This window comes from Hyperolius riggenbachi, chromosome 3 (assembly GCF_040937935.1).
Source record: "Hyperolius riggenbachi isolate aHypRig1 chromosome 3, aHypRig1.pri, whole genome shotgun sequence".
NCBI classification, from domain to species: domain Eukaryota; kingdom Metazoa; phylum Chordata; class Amphibia; order Anura; family Hyperoliidae; genus Hyperolius; species Hyperolius riggenbachi.
In genome coordinates this window covers 472,499,955-472,526,798 of record NC_090648.1, presented here as the reverse complement: position 1 = coordinate 472,526,798, position 26,844 = coordinate 472,499,955, and the positions used below count along the sequence as shown (strand labels likewise).

General features: G+C 44.5%; 1 protein-coding gene and 1 long non-coding RNA gene across 2 annotated transcripts in view; one reads left to right on the top strand and one right to left on the bottom strand.

Annotated features, from left to right (window-relative positions):
* LOC137564313 (uncharacterized) lies at positions 1-26,844 on the top strand. The gene is made up of 3 exons (XR_011030573.1): positions 1-135; positions 25,474-25,504; positions 26,167-26,844. It is a non-coding gene; the product is annotated as an uncharacterized lncRNA (long non-coding RNA).
* GOLT1B (golgi transport 1B) overlaps positions 16,521-26,844 on the bottom strand; it is a 31,772-nt gene continuing 21,448 nt past the window's right edge. The window contains exon 5 of the mRNA XM_068278040.1: positions 16,521-17,003. Within this exon, the coding sequence (XP_068134141.1) occupies positions 16,965-17,003 (39 nt within the window). The 3' untranslated portion in view covers positions 16,521-16,964. The remainder of the gene's footprint in view (positions 17,004-26,844) is intronic.

The window sequence follows — 26,844 nt, the reverse complement described above, 5'->3', positions numbered from 1 at the left end:
GTTGCCTAGCAACTGGGAGGAGTGATCAGGATACAGCACAATTGGAACTGTGTCTCATGCTCCCAGTCACCTTTCAACCAAAAAGATGGATGCCCTCATGAAATCACAAACCTTTGCCTTCTCTTTTAAAACAGGGTGGGTAAGAGATTATATTACCTATCTATTTTAATTAACATAACTAATGTAATTTAATGACAGTATGTATGTTTAGGCTGAAGTTCCTCTTTCACCAGAAGTCTCAAGCAACCAGAAAAAAATGGTCTTACAGTTACAGGATGCATAAATCTATTTTTACAGTACATTTAATACAGTAATAAACTTCTGATACATTAAGTTAACTGTTATTTGTCCTAATTTGTTTGAATTCTTGTATTTCAACATTTATACAGAGTTTATGGTAAGTATACAGTGTGGGGTATAGTACTGTTTTTGTTTTTTTTAGCTAGGCCTATTTTTAACATTGACTCTCAAGCAACCGGAAACAACACTTATCCCCATTGGTGCTGGATAAGCTTTACAGTCTCTGGCATTAGTATAGGCAGGTGGTTTTGTTTCACATTTCAGCATTTGCTCTGCAAATGTTACTTCCTGGCGTGAGGCGACACATTCAGGCCAAAGCTAGGTACTACATTATCTCATTCCTACAGCGGTACAATGCATAATAGAATTGTAGAAAGTTACTGCCAAACCACAAGACAGAAATCATTATGTAAATGTGGGCTGTTCATTCATATTATACCAGAACAAATAAAAAAAGAGTACTCCAGGTCCCCTCAGCAGGCTTACAATAAAGCTTCTAATTGTTAAAGGACTTCCGAGGCCAAATGTTCCAAAAAATAAAAATAAAAAAAGTTAGATACCTGCATAACTTTGGAGGACACGGAGTACGCCGTCCGCGCCCTCCATGCCGTTCCGCCGGGTCCCCGCCGCTCATAGCCCCCCCGAACGGCTCACGACCCCACGGCCAGGGTCGGGCTCTCCTGCCTGCATAAAGATGGCCGCCGGCGCTGGCCGTGGCTGCGCACTCCGCATAGCCGCTAGTGCGGCTACGCAGCTCTAGGGCCAACCCCCCGATCCACGCTACAGGAAACTGCCTGTTGCGTGGATCGGGGGGTTGGCCCTGGAGCTGCACAGACGCACTGGCGGCTATGCGGAGTGCACATTTGGCCTCGGAAGTCCTTTAACATGAAAATTACTCTATCAAGCCCTGTAGCTGCTTGACAATTCCCTGGTAGTTGATTCATTAGCCATCAGCTACTGGGTTGGTTTGTTTGGATTTCAGTTTCAAGTCAATGGCATTCTAATTGTACTATGCATTATCTATGCACTGTATTTATGAACTTTGATGTTGGGTGTTCTGATTATATTAGACATGGTCTGTGTATTATTTTAGAGTTTGTATTGTTGGAGGTTCTGATTGTATAACACATGAACTATGTGTCCATTACCCACTGCTGTCTTTAGTGCCGCTCACAGTGTCATGTCAAGATGCCGGCACCATGTCAATAAAACATGGGGCTGATCAGGAAGTTATACTGGAAAAACATTTGTAAATTATGCCTTTTAAAAATGTTGCGTACTTCACACGATATCTGCAAAATAATAACTCTCTGTAACCAACACAAACGTTTGGTGATGGAGCGAGACATAAACCAGCCTTATTTGAAGCACCTACCGTGGATAAGTAGCAAGGAGTAAAGAGGGACAGCAGGGCTCCCAAAGAGGGACTGTCCCTAGAAAAGAGGGACAGTTGGGAGCTATGGTCAGTCACTCCATCACTACCCATTGTTTGAGCGACTCATGTGGGTTACAGAGTTTTTTTTACACGTTTGCAGATAAATTGTGAAGTACACAGCAATTCAACAAGCATCATTTGCAAACATTTTTCCAATATAATCTTTAGATCAGCCCCATGTTGTATTGGCACCATGGGCGTAACAATAGGGGATGCAGCCCATGCTCTCCCTGGGGCCCGCCCAGGGCCGTTTTTGGGGTGCTGGAGGGGTCGCAGCATGAGGGGAGAGCTTGGTGGCACGTCGGTGGGGAGGGGGGACGTGCCACCAGCGCGGATGTTTCTCCCTCTAGTGTCTGACGCGACTTCCTGTTTATACAGGAAGTCACATCAGAAGCTAGAGAGAGGAAGACCCGTGGAACGCACAGAAGGTATGTATCTGCCGCTGCCCCGCCACCTGCATACACTTTATTCAATGCTGGAGGGGAGCGCAGAGGGGAGAGCCCGAGGTGAGAGAGGGGGGGACCGTCCCCCCTCCTCACCTACTTACCACCAAGCTCTCACCTCATGCTGCGACCCCTCCAGCCAGGGCCGGCGCTACCATAGAGGCAAAGGAGGCAGCTGCCCCAGAGCTTGTAGGGGCCCCCAGTGGCTACAAGAGGAAACTTTTTTTTCAAATCGACCTTATAGTTTTTGAGAAAATCGATTTTAAAGTTTCAAAGGAAAAAAAATACACATTTAAAAACCAGCCGAATTTAATGGTTAATAGCAAATCCACCTTAAATTCTAAAAACACTAAATTTGCAGGATATGTTAAGGAGATCATTGGGAATAAGAGCTAAAAACAATTTTTCAAAAAGACCTTATAGTTTTTGAGAAAATCGATTTTAAAGTTTTCGAAGGAAAAAAGTATACTTTTAAATGCGGTAAATGTCACTTTTAGTACCTAAAGGTAGTGTAATTTTACATGTATCAAAAGAAAGAGCAATAAATTTCCTGGCGGGGTTTCCAGGGGGTCCATACGCAGCCGCAGCGCTTTGGCCAGGGATCGCTATACAGCCGCAATATGGCTGTATGAAGATCCCTGGCATTTTTCTCCTATTTTCCCAATTTTTTTTTTATGTTTAGAGTGTGGGAATTTTTTTTTAAAATTATGTGGGGTCCCCCCTCCTGAAACTTTTTAACCCCTTGTCCCCCATGCAGGCTGGGGTAGCCAAAATGTGGAGCTCCGACCGATTGGGGCTTCAAACCCTGACTATACCAGCTGCAAAAAAGGTCCCTTAATGCCAATTTTTGCTCCGGGGTATCTGTTGGGGGGGGGGGGGCAGGTTTATTGTGCCCTGGGGCCCCATTGTTGCTTAAACCGGCCCGGCCCCCAAAAACGGCCCTGAGCGGGGCCCAGGGGGGAGGGGGGGCCCGGCGATTCCTAGTTACGCCCCTGATTGCCACGGTGCCAGGATCTTGACATGACACTGTGAGCGGCACCATAAAGACAACAGTGGGTAATGGACACATAGTTCATGTGTTATAGAATGAGAAACTCCAACAATCCAAACACTAAAACAGGGGTCCCCAAACTTTTTCAGTCAGGGGCCGGGTCAACATACCTCAGACTGCTGGGGGGCCGGAGCATACATAAAATGATGTTGAAAACATTACATTGAATCTAGGTATTGATTCCCTTCCAGTCATGCCCCGAGGAGAACTCCCAGCAGCAGCCATTCAGTCAAGCGGCGCCCGAAGAACATCTTTGTGCACCAGACAATGAGACCTACTCAGGTGACAGATTGCTGTCCAATTGGACAGCAGTGTCACCTGATGCAGAATTGGATTAGAAGCCAGCAAATGGCTGCTCGCTGGCCTCTACAGTATGTGGATGGGTGGTGCCAGCACTGCTATTCGATATGCAGGGTGCCAATATTTAAAGGTGTAGTGAGCTGCATCTATTAGTTATACATTTTGTGTTTGGTGGGGGCCAGTAAAAAAAGCCTCAGGGGGCCGCATTCGGCCCGCGGGCCTCAGTTTGAGGACCACTGCACTAAAATAATACATAGTTCACATCTAATATAATCAGAATACCCAACTATAAAAGCTCGTAAATACATTACATAGATAATGCATAGTACAATGAGAATTCCACTGACTTGAAACTGAAATCTAATCAAACCCAGTAGCTGATGGCTAATTAATCAACCACCAGCACATTGTCAAGCAGCTTCTGGGCTTGAGTAATTTTCATGTTAACAATTAGAAGCTTTATTGTAAGCCTGCTAAGGTGACCTGGAGTAAACTTTTTATTTGTTCTGGTATCATATGAATGAACAGCCCACATTTACATAATGATTTCTGTCTTGTGGTTTGGCAGAAACCTTCTACAGTTCTATTATGCATTGTACCGCTGTAGGAATGATAATGTAGTACCCAGCTTTCGCCTGAAGGTGTCGCATCACGTCAGGAAGTAGCGTTTGAAGAGCAGATGCTGAACTATGAATCAAAACTGCCCGAATATATTATTGCCAGAGACTATAAATCTTTATACATGTTCATCATAGAGATAGGTGAGCTTCTTAGTATGTATTTTTTTGGGATGTGGTCAAAAACTGGAGTGCCAAGAGAAAATCCATAGAATTATGAAAAGAACTTATTAACTCCTGGCAGATCGTTTTCTAGCGGAAAGTTTAACCTAGGACTCTAGTGTTGCAAGATGTTTCCTTTAGGCTGGGTGCACACATGGCAGAAACGCTAGCGTTGCGTAAAACACTGCGTTTTTGCCGCTAATGGAAGTCTATGGGCCGCAGGAACAAAACGCATATGCGTTTTCTATGCGTTTCACAAAATGCTGGTTCTGTTGCATATTATGCAGGATGGCTGCCAAAACGCACATTATGAAAGTCAATGGGAAGGCAATGGTATGAGTTTTTCAAGCGTTTTTGCTTAAAGGATACCCGAACTGAAATGTGACATAATGAGATAGATGTGTATGTACAGTGCCTAGCACACAAATAACTATGCTGTGTTCCTTTTTTTCTTTCTCTGCCTGAAAGAGTTAAATATCAGGTATGTAAGTGGCTGACTCAGTCCTGACTCAGACAGGAAGTGACTACAGTGTGACCCTCACTGATAAGAAATTCCAACTATAAAACACTTTCCTAGCAGAAAATGGCTTCTGAGAGCAAGAAAGAGGTAAAAAGGGGGAATTTCTTATCAGTGAGGGTCACACTGTAGTCACTTCCTGTCTGAGTCAGGACTGAGTCAGCCACTTACATACCTGATATTTAACTCTTTCAGGCAGAAAAAGAAAAAAAGGAACACAGCATAGTTATTTGTGTGCTAGGCACTGTACATACACATGTCTATCTCATTATGCCACATTTCAGTTCGGGTATCCTTTAAAAAAAATTGTTTAGTGATGCATTTTCGCTTCCTGTTGTCTTCCTAGTGATTTGCATAAAACACAATAGAAAAACACATACAAAGCGCATATGCGTTTTCAATATGCAAACCACAAATGCGTAAAAACGCACACAAAACCGCAAACGCACAAAAAAACGTAAAAACTAAACAAAACGCAGTGCACATGCCATGAAACACTGTCTTTAACACTATGTCATATGTGAACCCAGCCTCAAAGTAGCATGGACAGCCATACTATCACATATAATAGTAGATAACAACTTGTTCTACTTAGGTGACAAATGTATTCTACTGTCCACGTTTTGACTTCAGTGAATTTTTATATAGTACTAGCTGATGGCCCGGCATTGCCTGGGAATGTATTTGGCTGTTGTTGGCTCCACCCACTATTTTCAAACCGACCAAGAATTGAACTTAATCCCAATCAGTAGCTGATACCCCCTTTTACATGAGAAATCTATTCCTTTTCACAAACAGACCATCAGGGGGCGCTGTATGGCTGATAGCGTGGTGAAACCCCTCCCACAAGAAGCTCTGAGTAATGGAAAATTGTTACTTACCTATCCGTAATTTTCCTTTCCCGATGCTTCATGTCATCACACAAATGGGTTTAGGCCCCGCCCACTCTACCCCGTAGGACGTAGTATACATAAATTTTACTGCCTTGCTCCGCCCCCCCAGTCTCGTCAGCCTCGGATCACCGAACCAACAAGAGGGGAGGGCTTTGTGTGATGACATGAAGCATCGGGAAAGGAAAATTACGGATAGGTAAGTAACAATTTTCCGTTTTCCCTATGCTTCATGTCATCCCACAAATGGGATTTAACTAGGAAAAAATGAAGGGAGGGCAAGAATATGCTGTTAAACACACCAATTTTAATCCATATTTACACATTATTACAATTCAGAATCGACTTTCCAAACAAAACAGAAGATTGAGCAGTTAGTCTGTAATGTTTCATAAAAGTATGAATACTGGACCAATTTGCCGCTTGGCAAATCTTTTCAGCTGGTACTTTGTTTAGGGCAGCCCATGAGGTTGATATACTGCGTGTGGAATGAGCCACTACCTGTTGTGGTGGATCCTGGCCTTGAACTCTATACGCAGCCTGTATTAATTTGACAATCCACGTCGCGATTGTCCTAGTTGTTGCCGGTAGGCCCTTCCTGTAGCCTGATGGGATAACCCATAATCTCTCGGTTTTCCTCATGTCTTTAGTACATTGTAGATACGCCTTTAGTGATAAGGATACATCTAATGGATGAGTCTGTTGTGTATCCTCTGTAAGGAAAATGGGTAATGTCCAGTCCTGGTTCAGGTGATAAGTTGTTACTACTTTTGGTATGAATTCCTGTACTGGTCGTAACACCACTCTATCAGGAAAAAAGCTTAGGTAGGGTTCTTTTGAGCCTAAAGCCTGTATTTTCGACACTCTGCTGGCAGATGATACGGCCACTAGAAACACAGTTCTTAGCGTTAAGTTCCATAAGGTCACGTCATTCAGAGGATAAAATGGAGGCTTTACTAAAGCTTCCAGGACTAACGGTAAATCCCACTTAGGAAATATATTTTTTCTTGGCGGTCTCAATCCCAACACGGCCTTTGTAAATTGTTTAATCAATGGGTGACCTGCCCATGATGTTCCAGTTAGTGTTGATAATGCTGAAATCTGACCTTTGATTGTATGGAAACCTATGCCTTTATCTATTCCTTGTTGAAGGAAACTAAGTATATGATTTACCTCTGGATTTAAGGGATTAATCTGTAGAGCTTGTGCGAATTGCGTAAAGGTCTTCCATACCCTTTGGTAGGTTACATTAGTAGTAGGCTTTCTGGCCTTCAACATTGTATTTACCACCGCTTGTGGGCAACCTAGGGCTTTGAGCCTTTCCCCTTCAAGAGCCAGGCCATCAAGTTCAATTTCCGTACATTCTGATGGTATATTACTCGACTCAGTAGGTCTGGTCTGTAAGGAAGTGGTAGGGGTGCACATAGTTTCATATCCCACAGAAGGGGAAACCATGGGCGGTTTGGCCAAAACGGAATTATCGTAATTAGAGTCACCGACTCCATCGATAGTCTGTGTAAAAGTTGATGAATCATTGGGATCGGTGGAAAAACATATCCCTTGCTGAAATCCCACCTCGCTGTTATTGCATCTATCGCTATTGCTTGTGGGCAATAGTATCTGGCTATAAATTTCCTGCATTTGGTGTTGCTCCGTGTCGCCATCAGATCGATCTGAGGAAAGCCCAACTTCTCGCAGACTCAGAGATATACTTCCTGGCATAATGTCCATTCGTAGTTGTTGATGAGGTGTCTGCTCAAGTAATCTGCCCTCACATTCTCTCTCCCTGGGATATAAAGTGAGTTGATGTCCCAAAGGTTCTGTTCCGCAAGCATGAATATGTTTTCCATCTCCTGTAATAAGGTTAGGCTCCTTGTTCCTCCTTGTCTTCTCAAGTAAGCCACCGCGGTCTTGTTGTCCATCTTCAATACAACAAACGTCCCCTGAATGAGGTGTTGAAAGGCTAGAAGGGCTTGTAATGTTCCCCTCAGTTCAAGTACGTTTGCCGGTGTTCTGCTCTGGATTGTCGGCCATCGGTCCTGAGCCGTATAACTCAGACAGTGAGCACCCCAACCCTTCATGCTCGCATCCGATGTTATTGATATGTGCGGCATCTTTTGAATCAGATGACTTCTCTCTAGATTCGACTGTGACATCCACCATACTAAGCTGTTCTTCATTATCGAAGTAATAAATATCAACTGCGCCATGTTCTTTTTGTCCCATTGCTTGAGAAAACCCCATTGAAAAGGGCGAATGTGCCAGTGCGCCCATCTGACCATAGGTATGGTCGAGGTTAGGTGGCCTATATAACTGAGGCATTCCCTTGCGGTCAATCTTTTCGTCGACCTTATCTGCTGCGTTCTCAGTATAATCGAGTGAATCTTTTCCTCTGGTAATGATAATGTATTCAGGTGAGTCTTGAAAAGGGCTCCTAGGAAAATCATCTCCTGAGACGGCTGCAGGTTGCTCTTTTTGTAATTTATCTTCCAGCCAAAGTTGTGGAGCGTTTGGATCAGTATCTGTCTGTGTTGCATTAGTACATTTCGATCCTGAGCCAGCAACAGGAGATCGTCCAGATACTGGAACAATCTCAGGTTCTTTAGTCTTAGGGTTGCCACTACCGCTAGGAGTATTTTCGAGAAAGTTCGAGGGGCGGTGCATATGCCGAATGGCAGACAGGTGAACTGATAATGGTGATTGTCTACAGCGAATCGGAGATACTTTTGAAAGTGGGAGTGGATAGGGACGTGCAAATACGCGTCCTCTAGATCCAGAGATAACATCCAGTCTGACACCCTTACAGACATAGTAATTGAGTGTAGTGTCTCCATTTTGAATTTTGGCAGCAGAATCTTCTTGTTCAACCTTCTGAGGTCCAATACTGGACGCCAGTCTCCTGTCTTCTTTAGGCTGAAAAACAGAGGGGAGTAGAAGCCTTTCCCTCTCTGGGTTTCTGGCACTGGTATTATAGCCTTCTTCTGAATTAGTGTGTCTACATACTCGACAAGTAGCTGTCTCTTCTGGTATTTGTAAGGAATATTTGTTGGGACAAAATGATCTCTTGGAGGTCTGTCGACGAATTTCCACCGGTGTCCCTTGGTTATCGTGCTTACAACCCACGGGTTGGTTATGTTCTCCATCTACACCTGTCCAAACTCCTTTAACCTGCCTCCCACTGGACAAGTGAGGATGGGTATCCTGTCAAAAGGACTTTTGCTGCGTCTGACTGGTATTGGCTGTTCTCTGTTTCGTCATTCTCTGCAATGTGCTTTGAGAACTTTGCCAATTTCTTCTGTACTCCCGACCTGGGCGATAATTCCTTGCATTCCTAAATCTTGCTTGTTGCATCCTAGACTGTTGTATAGGTGGCTTCTTGTTTCTTCTATCCTGTGGAATTAATCCAGACCTGCCCCCCGTAACTCTTTGTATGGCCGTATCCATCTCTTTACTGAAAAGGGACTTGCCGTCGTATGGTATCTTGCACCAGTCCTGGCGAGATGAAGGGTCTGCTGACCAGGACTTTAACCAGAGCGTCCTCTTTGCTACTACAGATTGGACCATAGATCGTGAGGAGCAACGAATAATATCCACCGCGGCCTCTCCTATGAAATCCGCTGTCAACTTGAGGTCATCTAACGAAGCAATGATGACATTCTTGTCCGTGTCATTTATCAGCGCATCTTCAATATTTGCCGTCCAATTCCTCAGTGCCTTGGCAACTGACGTAAGTGCGATAGCTGGGCAATTGGCGCCACCTGATGATAAGTAAATTTTCTTGAGTTCAGAATCCATCTTTCTCTCCAATGGATCTCTAAAAGTTGTTGCATTTTCCCTAGGAAGTGTAGTCGGTCTTGCTAAGCGTGTTACGGATGCATCCACCGTCGGTGGATTATCCAATTCCTTAGTCTTTTCTTCTTCCATCGGGTAGAGCTTGGAAAGACGGTTGTATAATGGAGGTTTCTTTTCTAATTTCTCCCACTCCTCTTTAATGACTCCGGCTATCTCGTCCATCAAAGGGAATGGCGTGAAACGTTTTTTAAGGTGGGAATAATATTCCTTTTGCTTTTCAGTCTTATCGACTAAATCTTCGGTATTGCCTTCCCATTGTATAGCTTCTCTCACTGCACATACATACGGTTCGAGTAATGCAAAATCGAATCCCACTGCGGTAAGGTTATCCCCCGAAGCCTTCGGTTGAGAGCTAACATCGACCGATGCTGATGGTTGAGAGGGTAAAGATGAGATGTACTCATTCATAGTCTTGCACCGCCTGTTTTATTAATTCGGACACGTCCACTGGTGTCTGATCCGTCTCGCCGGACATTTCTGAGAAGCATCTTTTGCATACTGTTTTTCCCGGCATGACTTCATTTTCACATGCCCAACATCTTCTTGACCGTCTCTCTCTGGATCTTGATCTCGATTCTCTTCTTCTGCGGGATCTACTCCTGTCCCGGCGATAATAATAATAGGGCGACGGACTGCGTCTTTTAGACCAAGATCTTGATCTTCTGCGTGTCTTCTTCTTCTTCTTGTGTTTCCTAGGACTGACAGGAAAACGGTTTGTGAGTAAAAAGCACTCAGACTATGGGCAAGAACCTACCTGACCTTCACCTACCTTTCAGCCCTTTGCTGGTTTGATGTAGATGCTGTGGAGTCCATAGGAGCAGCCAATCCAGCTGAAAGAGGAAAGGATAGCCTTTAGTAAGAAACAGTAGAAAGACAGAAGAAAGAGAAAGCTGTCCTCTTAAAATCTCATCCTACCCGCCGTGGGCTGGGCAGCACCTGTATCTGGAACTGTAGCCATATGCCTGATGCGGAACAGCGAGTCATGCAGTGCGGTGGCAGCGTGTAGTGATACACTGTTGCACGCCAGGACTGCCGTCCGCTCTGTTGAAATAGCCGCCGGCACGCCCCTCCGTCCTCCCCTCAGGATGGCCGAGCGAATCGGCATGCCAGCGAGTTCGCGTACTATGCGACTTCCGCAAGCGTCACTTCCGGAGGACGTGACGTGCACCAGCCGAGAGCTGGGACGCAGAGGGGAGCCATTTGGAGCGCACACCGGCAAGAAAGAGAAAGGGCTGCACAGCGCGTCTGCTCTGCATTTAGCCGAGCCATAGGTATGAATGTCCGGAAGGGAAGCCACAAACGAGCCGTTTAGGCTACGACCAGCACATCCCTTCACCGCTGTAAGCCAGCAAATCAGCGGTATCCCTCTAGCTAATTTATAGCTATAATGAGGTCAGGCTAGCCGAGGCCACTAGCCGAGCTGCAGGAAACAGCAGGTAAGGTAGAAAAAAGTAAAAATGTAGCCTTATGAAATAGCTTTCTGTAACATCCACGTCCATGAGGTGAGCCGAGGACAAAAGACTGGGGGGCGGAGCAAGGCAGTAAAATTTATGTATACTACGTCCTATGGGGTAGAGTGGGCGGGGCCTAAACCCATTTGTGGGATGACATGAAGCATAGGGAAACCTAGGTACTTCTGGCAGTTTCCTGTCTGTGAACCTTGTTGCCTTGTGGGAAATAACGGTTTACAGCCGTTTCCAAGTGCCAAAACAGTATACAGCAGCTACATCACTTGCCAGCAGTAAAAATGTCACCATGTGATAAATGTCAGAATATAAATCAGGGATCTAAAAGATTTTACAATGGGCAAACACTGACTAAATCATTTATACATAATTATTGTAAAAATGAAGCACTTATTACATTATTTTCACTGGAGTTCCTCTTTAATGGCCTAGTTTTAGAGCTTTGTGGTCTTTGGCGTCAATAATTTGCATTGAAATTAAACAAATCTGATTGGCTGTGGCTCCACCCCCTTTTCTGAATTTGAACCCCAGTCACCCAATGACCAACTGTACCAGGTTTGAGGCTTGTGCCATTAACAGTGCAAGAATGGCAGCAATGAAATATTCCCCTTGAAAAGCAATAGGTGAATTTTGATTGGCTTTTGTAGGCTCCACCCACTTCTGAATATTAATTCCAATCACCCAGTAACCACCAACTGTGCAAAGTTTGAGAACCCTGCCATTAACAGTGTAAGAATAGCTGCAGTTTACATTTTCCCAGTGAAATTTGTATTTGTCTCCGCCCACTTTTTGGTTATGGGGATAATAAGTATCCTATATGTTATTGCAGGTAATGTACTATGTGTGTGCCAAATTTCATTCAAATCCATTCAGCCATTTTTGCGTGATCGAGTAACAAACATCAGAACTTTCCCATTTATAATATTAGTAGGATATAAAGAGAATTCTGTTCCTGGCATTTGCTATCTTGATTCCCTCCATCATGTCCTACCTTACTTTTTCTTTAATTTCTCCTAGAAACTGCACATGGCTAGCTTGCTTTGTAAACACTCAATCAGATTTCTGCAGCTCACTGAACTGCCCTCAGCCAATCAGTCAGGAGCAAGAATGTGGGAGGGGTGATGAAAAGCTTCCTTTTATTGGCAATGGCAAATATAGAGCCAGGCTGAGATAAGATTTATTACAGCAGAAACATTTCTGAATAGATTAGAGTGCTTGCAATGCAGGGTAAGGTTGCAAGCTGCATATTAAACAGAGCAGTGGGAAAATGAAATTTGATGTTGTGTCTGACAATCCCTCTTTAAGCTATTTCATAAGTGTAGTAATTCTGCATTCCTATTGCCATGGCCTTCTCCCATGCTTCTCCTTCTGGTTAACTGTATGTTTCTGCCAGGAACACGAAGGGGAACCTACGGAAATTAGGCAATGTCTCTGGCGATAAGAGCAAGAGCATATCATTAATTAGAAGGTGCCTTCTGGGTAAATCTGGGCACTCTACAGTCCCAACGAACACTCCCGCCACTTGATAGGAAGTTTATGCTTTTTCGGCTGGCTCAAGAAACCGGCAAGCACATGTATCTGGCATCAGGCACTCCCCGCCAGTGACGGATACCAGGAACTGTGCTGTATGTGGATTTTATGTTGTCTGAAAAGGATTGGAAGCAGGCAGCACGGATTAGCTGCTGATGCATTACTACTGTATGCCCTATTTTGACACAATTTGATCTCACTTGTATGCGTATATTGTAAAATTCTAGTTTGAACATTTCTGTATTTAGCTGGCCTCTGAAAGAGTTTGGATATGAGGAGATGCAGATTACTGTATTTGCATTACTAATACAAAGGACAAAAGGGTTAATTGAAAAAAAAATGCCAAAATCTGATCAGTCTTTAAAGAGAATCTGTAATAAAAAGATCCCCTAGGGGGTACTCATCTCGGTAGGGGGAAGCCTCTGGATCCTATTGAGGCTTCGCCTGTCCTCCTCCGTCCAAACAAGAAGGTAGATGGAGGCTGGCACTTCCAAAAATAAGCTCTTTTATTGAAAGATTAAAAGCATGTGGCTATACGGCCACATGCTTTTAATCTTTCAATAAAAGAGCTTATTTTTGGAAGTGCCAGCCTCCATCTACCTTCTTGTTTGCTGCAGTTGGATCCCATAGTGCGGGGAACCTTTGAGGCTTGGGCACCCTATCCCTCTCGTCAGTGAGTGCCACTCTTTTTACCTTTACATTGGAAATGTCCTCCTCCGTCCCACAGCGGTCTCGCTGAAGCCCACTGAATGCACAGCTGACAATTTGTCAGGCTGTGCAATATTTACCTTTCCCTGTTCCAGTGGGGGTGCTGTTGCAGCTCTCTGCTCGGAAATAGGCGGAAACAGTCCATCTCAGTCGGGTCTGCTCTACTGTGCAGGAGACTTGCGCCTGCGCAGTAGAGCAGACCTGACTGCGATCGGCTATTTCCGAGCGGAGAGCCGCTACTGCGCCTGCTCTGGAGCCGGGAAGGTAAGTATTTACATGGCTACTGTTTGGAGGGGCACAGCAAGACCACCGTGGGACACAAGACGGGGGAAGCCTCAATAGGATCCAGAGGCTGAGTACCCTTTTAAAGGTACAGATACTCTTTAAAAAGTCTACCCGAGACTACCTAAAAGAAAAAAAAAAAGTTATACATACTTGGGCTTCTTCCAGCCCCCTTCAGGCCGATCAGTCCCTCGCCATCTTCCCAGGCCGCCTGGATCCTCCGTTAAGCGGCCTGGTAATTCCCCCAGTTGCCGCAGACATGGTGTGTCACTCTCCCGGTGGCGGAAGTGCGATGGGGCATGCGCAGTATTCCCTGACTGACAGGATTTCCGGGCCACCCAGCGGAGGATCCAAGCAGCCTGAGAAGATGGTGAGGGAGTGCTTAGCCTGAAGGGGGATGGAGGAAGCCCCAGGTATGCTTAAAGGACAACTGAAGCAAGAGGGATACGTAGGCTGCCATATTTATTTCCTTTTAAGCATTACTAGTTGCCTGGCTATCCTGCTGATCCTTTGCATCCAATACTTTTAGCCATAGACCCTGAACAAGCACGCAGCAGATCAGGCGTTTCCGGCATTAATGTCAGATCTGACAAGATTAGCTGCATGCATGTTTCTGGTATTATTCAGACACTTCTGCAGCCAAATAGACCAGCAAGGCTGCCAGGCAACTGGTATTGTTTAAAAGGAAATAAATATGGCAGCCTTCATATACCTCTCACTAGTTGTCCTTTAATTTTTTTTCTTTCAGGTGGTCTCTATTGCCTTTAAAGAACTCAGACTTCCTCTCTGCTCTAAAAGATACGCAACAGCATAATAACCTTTGAAGTGGACCTGAACTCTTGCACAGGACAGAAGAAAAACAGAGAAACGCACCCTGTATGTAGAAAGGTCTGTCTAATTCCTCCTCTTTTGTGTCTAATCACAAGTTGTAATTTGATCTCTCAGTTGTGTCACCTGACGGCACGGCAGATAAGCTCATTTGAAAGGACAGGATGTTAACTGGTTCCGGACCGACGTAGGTTGAGTGCACATCTAGCAGGTGGCGCTGCGGCCCTGACTGGACATAGGTTCAACTTCCCATTAACCGCGCGTCCCTGCCGATCTCGCCGCTTTAACCCCGCCATCTCTATGACGGCAGAGTACGGTGAGCCAGTCAGGAGCCGTTTTCATTGGCTCCTGGCCCTGTCATCACTGTAAGCCAATCCTATTGGCTTACATTGATTGACAGGGTCAAAAGCCAATGAAAGCGGCTCCTGACCAGCGCACAGCGCTCTGCCGTCATACAGACAACAGAGAGAGCAGCCTGGGGCGGGGACAGAGCGGCGTGACCGGCGGATTTTTTGCAGTGATTCGCTGTACCAGCAGCCTCTGGTCCTTAAAGTGGACCCAAATTAAAAATACAAGATTTCAGAAATAAAATCTATTTTCTAAATTATAATAATAAATAGCAGCCTTTTTTCAGCTGCATTATGGCAAATACAATATTTTACATTTATTGGAAAAACCCCTCCCTTCCTTTCATATTGTTGGGACAGAATCCGGCAGACTGGTGGAAGAGATAAGAAAAAAACAAAGCACAGGCTTCTACTGATGATGTCACGGGGAGGTGATCTCAGCTTGTGCGAGATTTCACATAGACGACGCCCCTATGAGGGAGGGTAGCTGATGACAAAAACGCCCATGATCTAACACCTCCTACTAAGCTCAGAAGTAATGGCTGCCACCTGTATAACCCTAGTTATGAAAAGAGAAGGGTGAAAAGCATGCACTGAAATGCTCATAGGCTTGAAGGAGTGTTTATTTATCTTTGTATTTATCAGAGTGGTGCAACTAAATATTTTGAATTAAAAAAAGTGTTTGGTTTGGGTCCGCTTTAAAGGGATACTGTAGGGGGGTTGGGGGAAAATGAGTTGAAGTTACCCGGGTAACTAATGGTCCCCCGCAGACATCCTGTGCCCGCACAGCCACTCCCCAATGCTCCGGCCCCGCCTCCGGTTCACTTCTGGAATTTCTGACTTTAAAGTCAGAAAACCACTGCGCCTGCATTGCCGTGTCCTCACTCCCGCTGATGTCACCAGGAGCGCACTGCGCAGGCCCAGTATGGTCTGTGCCTGCACAGTGCGCTCCTGGTGACATCAGGGGGAGCGAGGACACGGCAACGCAAGCATAGTGGTTTTTAGACTTTAAAGTCTGAAATTCCAGAAGTGAACCGGAGGCGGGGCCAGAGCATCGGTGAGTGGCTGCGCGGGCACAGGATGTCTGTGGGGGACCATTAAAAGCCCCGGGCAAGTTCAACTCATTTTCCCCCGACCCCCTACAGTATCCCTTTAAGGAGGCAGAGGCTGCTGGTACCGAAGTGGTTAATATGCTTCCATGAAAGCAGAAACTGTGCAGATTTATTTCAGGATTTCTATCAGCTTTAACAAATAAATGTTTTTCTTTAAAGGTTATTGTGCTGTTGCGTATCTTTTAGAGCAGAGAGAAAGTTCTGAGTCCAGGTCTGCTTTAGAGAAAAACCTTTCTGTGTTACAGTTGATACAAATGCTGAAATAAATCTGTGTCTTTCAAGAAAGCAGACATATTGTCAACATCCCGTGTTTTAAAAAGAGCTTATCTGCCGTGGCAGTCAGATGACACAGGGGAGAGATCAAATTACAACTTGTGATTAGACACACGAGGAGGAATTAGACAGGCTAAACTCTCTAAGTACATACAGGGTGCATTTCTGTTTTACTTCTGTCCAGTGCAAGAGTTCAAGTCCACTTTAAAACAAAGCTGAAGTCGCCCCCCCCCCCCCCCCCCCCCCCCCCTCTGAAAAAAAATACCATAAAAATCCCCTCTATGCACAAGCATGGCCGCACTGCACAAGCACCATCAGGATTTGCACCTGTGCAATTGTATGGAGCTGTTCACACACAAAGGAAAAAGCCATGCGCAAAAAAACAGAAAACAAGAAAGTAAATGCAGTCATATTTACAAAAATGGTTTATTCACACAGTAATAACCTTATTTTTTATAAATCCTTTTTTTTCCCCCGGTTCTTAAAAATGCCTCCATCCTGTGCAGGTTTCATGCATGGCGTGTGGGCGGTCCCAGTCACAGGAGCGTCACTCTATTCCACTTTAATTTTATATAAATTAAATAAAAATCCCGTTCTCCTTAGTGCAAAGAAACAGGTTCCACAGTTACAGCGGTTTCTGTGGGCTAATGACGGTTCCCCCAAAAAAAACAAAAAACAACGTCTGGAAAATAATCTTTTGTCCATTTACATCAGCGACATATTTTGGGTGGCCCAAAACAGAGGTGCTCCTCGTAGGCGGGGCTTAGCGTGATTGACAGTCTCTGGATGTGACCTCCATTTGCGCTCCTGTAGACGTGTTGCAAAGCCCAGTCACTGACATACAACCGTTCTTATACCATATTGTTACTCTCTCCGGCTTTGTCTACAAGCTGGAAGGAAAAGAGGAGTGTTTAGGGAGAGAAAAGAGAAAACAAATCTATCACAAGTATTTAGTACCAGCTAGCAGTGCATTGCCAAGGCAGCAGTCTATGGAAACAAAATGTAACCCCGTCTAATGTGGTGCAGGTGAAGCAAGTTTTGCTGATGCCCTGAGCCTTCATTCTCATACTAGGATATTTGCAAGACACGACTTGCAACAGCGCCCTCTGTCTCTAGCTGGTGGAACTTAGAAAAGTAAAACTACAGAGTTTTACATGGGTTGTTTACAAACGTGTAATAAAAATAAGGCCCGTTTCACACTTGCATTGAAGTGACAAACGGATCTGATCACCGGTCGATCGGATCCGTTTTCACTCCAATGCCATTCCGTTTAGCTGCTTCCGTTCCATTTACCCACATCCCCCCCCCCCCCCCCCCCCCAAGACACCCAAAGTGTATTTTTTCTATTTAGAACGGTCCGTTTCTTCACTAGTGTGAAAAAAATGTTCAGTTTTCTCACTGCCCCAATGCAGAGTTTCAGCTTCCAATTCGCTGGGCTCAGCGGTCCAGAAAAATTTGCGCTGCAGGAAACTTGCAGTCTGTTCAGCGGATCGTGCATAACAGATTTGTTTGAACGGACAGATGTGAATGGATAATTTAACATTGGATCAATTCACCTCTGTTCCGATCCAGGAACAGATAGTTTTTCAACTCTAATGTGAACCGGGCCTAAGTGATGTGAAGTAAGTTGTGTTCTCTGCAAGAATGCAAACTTAAATTGTGAGAAGAAGGGACAGCACACGGCAGCAGTTCACTCCAGCTGACTGGGTTAAACATAAACCTTGCATACGCTATACTAGCCTGGTACACACCTTCAATTTTGATTGGCCACATTCTTCACTTCCAAGTAGTATAAGAGCTTACCTGCCTAATCTACTCATAGTATTCAAAAATGTGTTGGCCCTCATACTGCAGGACACAATGAGACAAATAACATTTACATTGTGCTTTTCTCCTGGCGGACTCAAAGCACTTGAGTTGCAGCCACTAGGGGCGCTCTATGGGCAGTAGCAGTGGTAGGGAGTCTATCCCAAGGTCTTGGAATAGGTGCTGGCTTACTGAACAGGAAGACCTGAGATTCGAACCCTGGTTGTCCTGTGTCAGAGGAAGAGCCCTTAACCCTTACCTCACTCAACCCAGCAACACTTGTAAGAAGATGACAGTCAGTAAATGTGATGCAACTTGTATCTGAGAAGCATCTAACCATTCCTAGTCACTCACATAGATGGCCATTCAAGGAAATAACAACCTCAGTATCATTGAGTTCCACATGAGAACTGAGAGCTGCATCATATCAGAAACAAGATGGATTCCCTGTTACAGAAAGTCACATGACAGATACTTGTGAGGAAATCAGGACTACCTGACATCAACTGAAAGGAGCATGATACCCCATGGACTGTATATCCTTTATACGGCCCCCTATACCCTCTTCACTACTATGGACTATATACCATAGCTCCATATACTGTCCCTTATATCCTCCCCACACATATGGACTGTATACCTCAACCCCCTATACCCTTCCCTATATTCCCACAACCACCCCCACCCATGCTAATGTTTTGCTTTGGTGATGCTAAATGTATTGATGTATTGATTCCTGTCAAATGTCAAATGATTTGGATTTGGACTGCCAGTACTATAACGACGTGAATTTAAAAAAAAAATTACTGGCTAAAGGGCCCGTTTCCACTATAGCGTTGCAGAATCGCCGGCGAATCACCGCAGGCAAATCGCATGCGGGTGCGATTCCGCATGCGTTTTTTGCCGCGATTTCGCATAGGTTAGGGCGATGCGATGTTAACCATGTCACTGCCTGTGTGAATTAACATGGGTACCTATGCGAAATTGCATGCGAATTTGCGGCAAAAAACGCATGGGGAAACGCATGCGATTTCCCTATTAAATACATTGCGTGCGATTCGCCTGCATTCCACACGCAGGCGAATTCTGAGGGCCCTAGCATGCAGATTTTTTCTGCACAGAAAAACGTTCAGGAAAACGGACAAGTGGAAACAGTCCCATCCACTTGTACTGGCTATGCGAATTCGCAAGCGGGCAAGCATGCGAATTCGTGATAGTGGAAACGGGCCCTTAACATTGATCCTTTTTTTTTTCAAGGGAAGTTAATCATTGTCTTAAAAAAGTGTAAACTCAGTAAAGTCATTCAGGTCTAGAAAAACGGTCAGACCAACTTTACAGCAAAACGAACACATTATAGAAGCAAGACAGGAAACAAAAGCACCCATGTTTCTTTCATTAAAAACTTCCTTTGACATGTAAGTACTCTTTTAAAAGGAACCTGAGGTGAGAGGGATTTGGAGGCAGACATATTTTCTTCCTTTTACACAAATGCTCATTGCCTGGCTGTCCTGCTGATGCTCTAACTCTAATACTTTAAGCCATAGACCCTGAATAAGCATGCAGCAGATCATGTGTTTATAAAAAAAAAAAATCTGATCAGATTAGCTGCATGCTTTTTTTCTGGTGTGTGATTCAGACAATATTGACCAGAAAAATTACACACTCACACTCTCTCCCTCTCTCCTAAAATAAATGTGCAAAAAACCTGAAAAATAAAATCACACCTTTTAATCACAAAGAAAATTGTGAAAAAAAATCTCATATGTATCAGCAAATTAAAATGCAAAAACCGTCAGGGAAAAGAAACTGGGCGTTCTCTGACTGCAACTTATGTTATATGCATTCTACTGTACGCTCAAGGCGAATTTCCAACGCTGAATTCATAGGATCATAGGGGCCCACAATGTAAGCGATTGTATACTTTATTTTTAATGCTTAAGAGCTTAATTAAAAAAAACTTTAAGAGTTTAACAAAGTGAATCACCCACTGTCTGTTTTCTTTGGTGGCAGCCACCTGTTGTGTGAACACGTGACTGCAGGCACCTTTTACTTGGATTTGGAGTTTGTGGTTTCCATACATTAGCACTGGAATCTATGTTGCGTAATATACAACCACTAATTCCAACACCTGTCTGTGCCCCACCCTATGATGTTTGTGTACGTGTGTGTGTACATGTGTGTACGTGTGTGTGTACATGTGTGTACGTGTGTGTGTACATATGTGCGCATGTACGTGTGCACGTGTGTGTGTGTGTGTACGTGCATATGCTGAGGGGGGTGGGGAGAGGGGGTTAGGTGAATGCTAAAAGCAGACAACTGTTAAATGACACCTGAAGTGAGAGGGAGATGAAGGCTTCCATATTCATTTCCTTTTAACTACTTGCCGACCGCTCCGTGCCGATTGGCGTGAATGGCCTTCTATGGGGCTAGCAGGAGATTGAGCGCACATCTCCGCTTGGTTGGTAGAGCGGAGCTCCGCCTTCAGTCTCGCAGCGGGAGCGCCACTCTGAGACTGTTAGCCAGCGAAACCGGTCTATAAACATTGTGCAGTGCTGCAATCTGCAGCAGCGATGTACTGGGACAGCCGTGTGACACAGCTGTCCCCTTGTAGGCACAATAGTGATCGGCTGTCATAGGCTGAAGCCGATGACAGCTGATCACGCTGATTGGCTGGTGGGGGGAGGGAGAGATAACAAAATAAATAAAAAAAATAAAATGAATATTTATAAAAAAAAAAACACATTGGGGGAGCGATCAGACCCCAACAACAGAGAGCTCTGTAGGTGGGGAGAAAGGGTGGGGCCCAAATCACTTGTGTGCCGAGTTGTGCGGCCCTGCAGCTAGGCCTTAAAGCTGCAGTGGCTCAATTACTAAAAAATGGCCTGGTCACTAGGGGGGTTTAACACCGTGGTCCTCAAGTGGTTAAACAATGCACATTGCCTGGCTGTCCTGCTAATTCTCTAATACTTTTAGGCATAGACAATGAACAAGCATGCAACAGATCAGATGTTTGGCTGAATTTGCTGCATGCTTGTTTCAGGTGTTTGATTCACGCACTACTTGTGCATGAAAGATCAGCAGGACAGCCAGGCAACTGCTATTGTTTAACAGAAAATAAATATGGCAGTCACCATTTAACTCTTAACCCTCCTGGCGGTATGAAAAATTCCGCCAGGAGGCAGCGTAGCAGTTTTTTTTTTTTTTTTAAATCATGTAGCGAGCCCAGGGCTCGCTACATGATAGCCGCTGCTCAGCGGCATCCCCCCGCACGTCTCCGATCAGGAAATCCCGTTCAAAGAACGGGATTTCCTGGAGGGCTTCCCCGTCGCCATGGCGACGGGGCGGGATGACGTCAGCGACGTCGTGACGTCATTGGGAGTCCCGATCCACCCCTCGGCGCTGCCTGGCACTGATTGGCCAGGCAGCGCACGGGGTCTGGGGTCTGCGCTCGCGCCGCAACGGATAGCGGCGATCGGGCGCGGGGATCGGTGTGCTGGCGCAGCTAACAAAGTGGTAGCTGCGTCCAGCAAAAAAAAATTATGTAAATCGGCCCAGCAGGGCCTGAGCGGCACCCTCCGGCGGCTTACCCAGTGTCACACACACGGGGTTACCGCCAAGGACGTTAAGCCTCGTACAGACGCCTGACTTAAAGAGGAACGGTCGCAAAAATCTTAAAATTTAAAACACAAATAAGTACATTTCTCCCAGAGTAAAATGAGCCATAAATAACTTTTCTCCTTTCTGTCACTTACAGTAGGTAGTAGAAATCTGACAGAAGCGACAGGTTTTGGACTAATCCATCACTTCATGGGGGATTCTAAGCATGGCCTTTATTCTTTACAAAGACATTCCCTGAAAATGAGTAATACAAAGATGCTGGCCAGCCTCCCTGCTTGCTGCACACTATTTTGGCAGTTGGATGGAGCAACTGCCATTCAGTAAAATCTTTTTAAAATAAAGAAAACCATGAGAACCCCCTTATGAGAAGATGGACTAGTCCAAAACCTGTCGGTAATGTCAGATTTCTACTACTTACTGTAAGTGACAGCAACATAGGAGAAAATTAATTTGTGGCTTATTTTACTCTGGAAGAAACGTACTTTAAAGGGAAGGTCCAAAGAAATTGAAAAAAAAAAAAAAAAAAGAAATCCACTTACCTCGGGCTTCCTCCAGCTCCTGGCAGCCATCCTGTGCCCTCGCCGCAGCTCCGGTGGCTCCCGGTCCCCTCCGGTGCAGATTCTGACCTCATTAGGACTGCATCTTCCTGCATTCCAGCGTGGGGCTCACTGAGTCGCACTGACATCATCTGAGCTGTACTGCGCAGGCACAGAACTACTGCACAGTACAGTCCGGATGACATCAGTGCGACTCTGAGAGCCGCTCACGCAGGCTCAGTGGACATCTTGTGCAGGAGGGAACCACAGGCCACCAGCGGGGAGCGCAGCTGCGGCGAGGGCACAGGACGGCTGGCAGGGGCTGGAGGAAGCCTCAGGTAAGTGGATTTTTTTTATTTTCAATCTTCTCGGATGTTTTCTGTGAGGAGACTGAAAACGACTGCCTCAGCTGATAATCAGGTGTGTGTACGGAAGCCGGCATGTGTTCATATTGGTGCACTCTGTTGCCAGGCAAATCCATCCTGTCACACTGGCATAAACATTTTGGACCAATCAGTGCGGTAAGTAAAGTTAGCGGTACTGCGCACAGCAGCACAACAAACCTCCTGTGAGCCTGTCTGCGGGGAACCTTTCTAACAAGGAGGAGGAGGATCCAGTCTCCTCACATGTAGCCCTCAGCTGTCCTAGGAAAGGTAATGAGCTGAAGCCTATTAATTGTCACAGTCAGCCACAGCGCTGGGAATTATGTTGTCAACAGATGCTCCAATCCACCTCCAGAGACCTCTCCTAAAAGCAGGGTGCTATAATAAAGCTTGACCCCATGTGAAAAAAAAAAAAAGGGGAGAAAGGTGCTCTCAGTGGATAGTCTGATTCAGGCAAAATTTATTGAATAAAATGATATAAAAACAGCAGTGTGTCACTCACATCTGGAGGGTCCCACACCAGTTAGGACCCTCTCCGGCTAGTTCGCTTCCCACCCAGTGGTACTCAGCGACATATCGATCATGTAGGCATGGCCCGCTCTCGTCCCGACTAGTTTCGGCCTCTCGCCGTCATCAGGGGATACGAGAGCGGGCGGGCTGCAATGCATATATATACAGAAAGGAGTAAGTGATTACCTGCCTCCAGACAAGAGAGAGGAAGGGAGAGTGGGAGGAGGGGGAATCTTCAACCTCAGTGAAGTAGCTCTAAATCCAGATGAAATAGACCTTTTAGATAAAGGCATGAAATATGCCCCTGGGAGATCCTTCAATAAAGCAGGAACTTATATTGATGTCCAAAAATTCGCTAGGAAGTTACACTTGAGGAAATACTTCATTAATAATGACATCCCTATTGTGAACACGGTGAATACTGATCTGAATCAATCATATCTGGTAAGTGGTCTCAAAAATAATTCCACGTGCAACCCCCCCCCCCCCCCCCCCCACAGCAATCACCATGAAATCGAGACTTTTAACAAATTGGTCAGTAGAGACTTAATGAAGATAAAAACTAAACGCGTAAATAATCAGAAACATATACAAAAAGCCATCAAAAGCATCACTGACCGTAGAGAATTGATTATAAAACCAGCGGACAAAGGGGGGGGGGGGTATAGTTATCTTAACTAAGGATCAGTATGGGGAAATGATGGACAACATTCTAAAGGATGAGGCAACATATAAAAAACTGGCCAGGGACCCGGGCCCAGACTTCATGAGGGATTTAACACACCTTATAAAGAAAGGGAAAGAGAGTGGAATACTTTTGGAGAAAGAAGCTAATTACCTCATTCCATCCTATTACAGAACTCCTGTAATATATGCGCTGCCAAAGATACATAAGGACAGTGTTAATCCACCGGGTAGACCCATAATAAGTGGGATAGGATCTGTGACCTCAAGATTAGGAGAATTCTTGGACTGTTTTTTGCAACCTTTGGTTATTAAAGTTCCATCTTATTTGAAGGACTCAAAAGAACTGATCAAGATTTTAGACCCATTATCCATAAATAAGGAAACATATCTTGTTACTGTAGATGTAACATCCCTATATACTGTGATTAACCAAAAGAAAGGATCAGAAGCGGTGGAATATTTTTTAACCAGATCCAATTTATTAAAGGAAGAGCAGGTACAATTCTTAATAGAATGTCTCAATTTTGCCATGAGCAGAAATTATTTTTGGTATGATAAAAAATTCTTTGTACAAGAAGTGGGTGTGGCCATGGGAGCTAAATATGCACCGAGTTTGGCTAATTTGTATGTCGCTAAGTGGGAAGAGAAATATATTGATTTAGATAAACAGAAAGAGCTTAAGATGTGGAAAAGGTACATAGACGATGTGATCTTTTTATGGGATGGAAACGAGACCTCCCTATTGACATTTATCAATCACATTAACAATAATGAAGAGAACTTAAAGTTCACATGCGACTACAGTAAAGAGTGTATCAACTATTTGGATTTAAAGATTACCAAGGAGGAGGGAAGGATTAAAACACAAACTTTTTTTAAACCCACAGATCGAAACAGCTACATACCCACAGACAGTTGTCACCATAGGAACTGGCTAAAATCTGTCCCAAAAAGCGAACTATTAAGACTATATAGGAACTGTACAAAGAAGGAGGATTTTGGAAAGGAAGCAGAGACACTTATTGACCGCTTTGTGGAAAAAGGGTATAATAGGGAAGAGGTTGAGGAGGTACAACAGGATATTATGGAAAGGGATAGAAGAGATATCATCTTCAAAGAACAGGAGAATAAAGATATACGTGATCAAAGGACTTTAATGATCACTGATTATAATATACAATACAGAGAAGTAGAACATATTCTACAGAAACACTGGCATGTTCTGAGAACGGATCCTGATTTAGCTGACATCTTATCTGAGAGACCTAGCGTTGTTTATAGGAAGGCCCCTAATTTGAAAGATTTACTTACTATGAGTGCTATAGATATTCCAGTACAAACTAGAGAACGTATTGCAGATTTTAAAGGCTTTTACAAATGTGGGACGTGCTTTGCATGTAGACACTGCACCAAGGTGACTAGAAAGACCACCACTTTCACTAACAACACTAATGGTGAAAATTTTATGATCAAGAATTTTATGAATTGCGAATCAAAGATGGTGGTTTATCTCCTTGAGTGCCCTTGTGGGTTACAATATGTGGGTCTTACCACGAGGGCACTCAGGGAGAGATTATATGAACATGTAAAGAATATTCGGAAAGGTTTTATGGAACATTGTGTATCAGCACATTTTAAGGAGAAACATGACTGTAATCCTAAGGGACTGGTTTTTACAGCAATTGACCAGGTATCCAAAAACTGGAGAGGAAACAATCCGGATAGAGATTTAGCAAAGTTAGAAATGAACTGGATTATAAAGTTGAATAGCATGTACCCTGGTGGCCTAAATATTGATTTTAATCTGATCTGTTTTCTAGCTAATTCTTGAAAGGAATGGGATGTCTTCAGGTAGGATCTATGCATTTATTTTATAGTTTTAGTATAGTACTTAATATTATTTTAGAGAGTTTAGTGTCATTTAAATATAAACCATGGATATGTGCAATATAATTTTATTTAATTTATAATTGGGAGTGCAATAGTTGGTCTAACCACTAGATGGTGACAATGTGATGTTTACATAATTTTCTCTGAGCAATTAGCACTTTGGCCACAAGATGGCACTTTGGGTTTACATGGCCATCCATATGATATTTAATGTAATTTCTGCTGATATGTTAATGTATTCTCGCTTTTATTCATGTAACTACCTGCCTTCATATTGCTCTTTGTATTTTGTTTGCTATGTCCCCAGCCAGGTTCCATCTATTTATGTAATCACGGCCGTTAATTCACGCATGCGCAGTTAAGATCGCATGGGTGCCGTGTTGTAATGACCATCTTGTATGTGTTATACCGCACCAGTCGCATCCGCCTGTGCGTCATATGCGTACCACTCTTACGCATATCCGTATGGTGGAACGCACCTTGCGTTCCAACCACATCACAGGATCCAGTATGGCCGCCGACCGGAAGTAGTTTACTTCCGGGTTGGCGCCCGATGCGGCGGGATGGAACTTGACTGGAGGCAGGTAATCACTAACTCCTTTCTGTATATATATGCATTGCAGCCCGCCCGCTCTCGTATCCCCTCATGACGGCGAGAGACGAGAGCGGGCCATGCCTACATGATCGATATATGTCGCTGAGTACCACTGGGTGGGAAGCGAACTAGCCGGAGAGGGTCCTAACTGGTGTGGGACCCTCCAGATGTAAGTGACACACTGCTGTTTTTATATCATTTTATTCAATAAATTTTGCCTGAATCAGACTATCCACTGAGAGCACCTTTCTCCCCCTTTTTTTTTTTTTTTTCACATGGGGTCAAGCTTTATTATAGCACCCTGCTTTTAGGAGAGGTCTCTGGAGGTGGATTGGAGCATCTGTTGACAACATAATTCCCAGCGCTGTGGCTGACTGTGACATTGTATATGTGGAGGAAAGAGGGTCCTGCCCTTACCACGGCTGCAGGGGTGTTGAACATCAAGTAAAAAAGGAAGAGGATTTCGTGTATCCTTGTGGGGCGCCTCTGTATACATTGTATTGAAGCCTATTAATTGACCAATAGTCCCTTCTGCAAGTTCCCGAAGAACCTCTATGAAGACAAGATGAGGAATAGCAGTGATATCTGTGAATGATGGACAGACACCCCTCTCCCAACCAGAATAAAGAAAGATGAGCACTGACCATTACTGTGGACTCTTCCCAGTCTATGTGGGCTTTGGGTTAAAAAAATAAAAATATTTTAA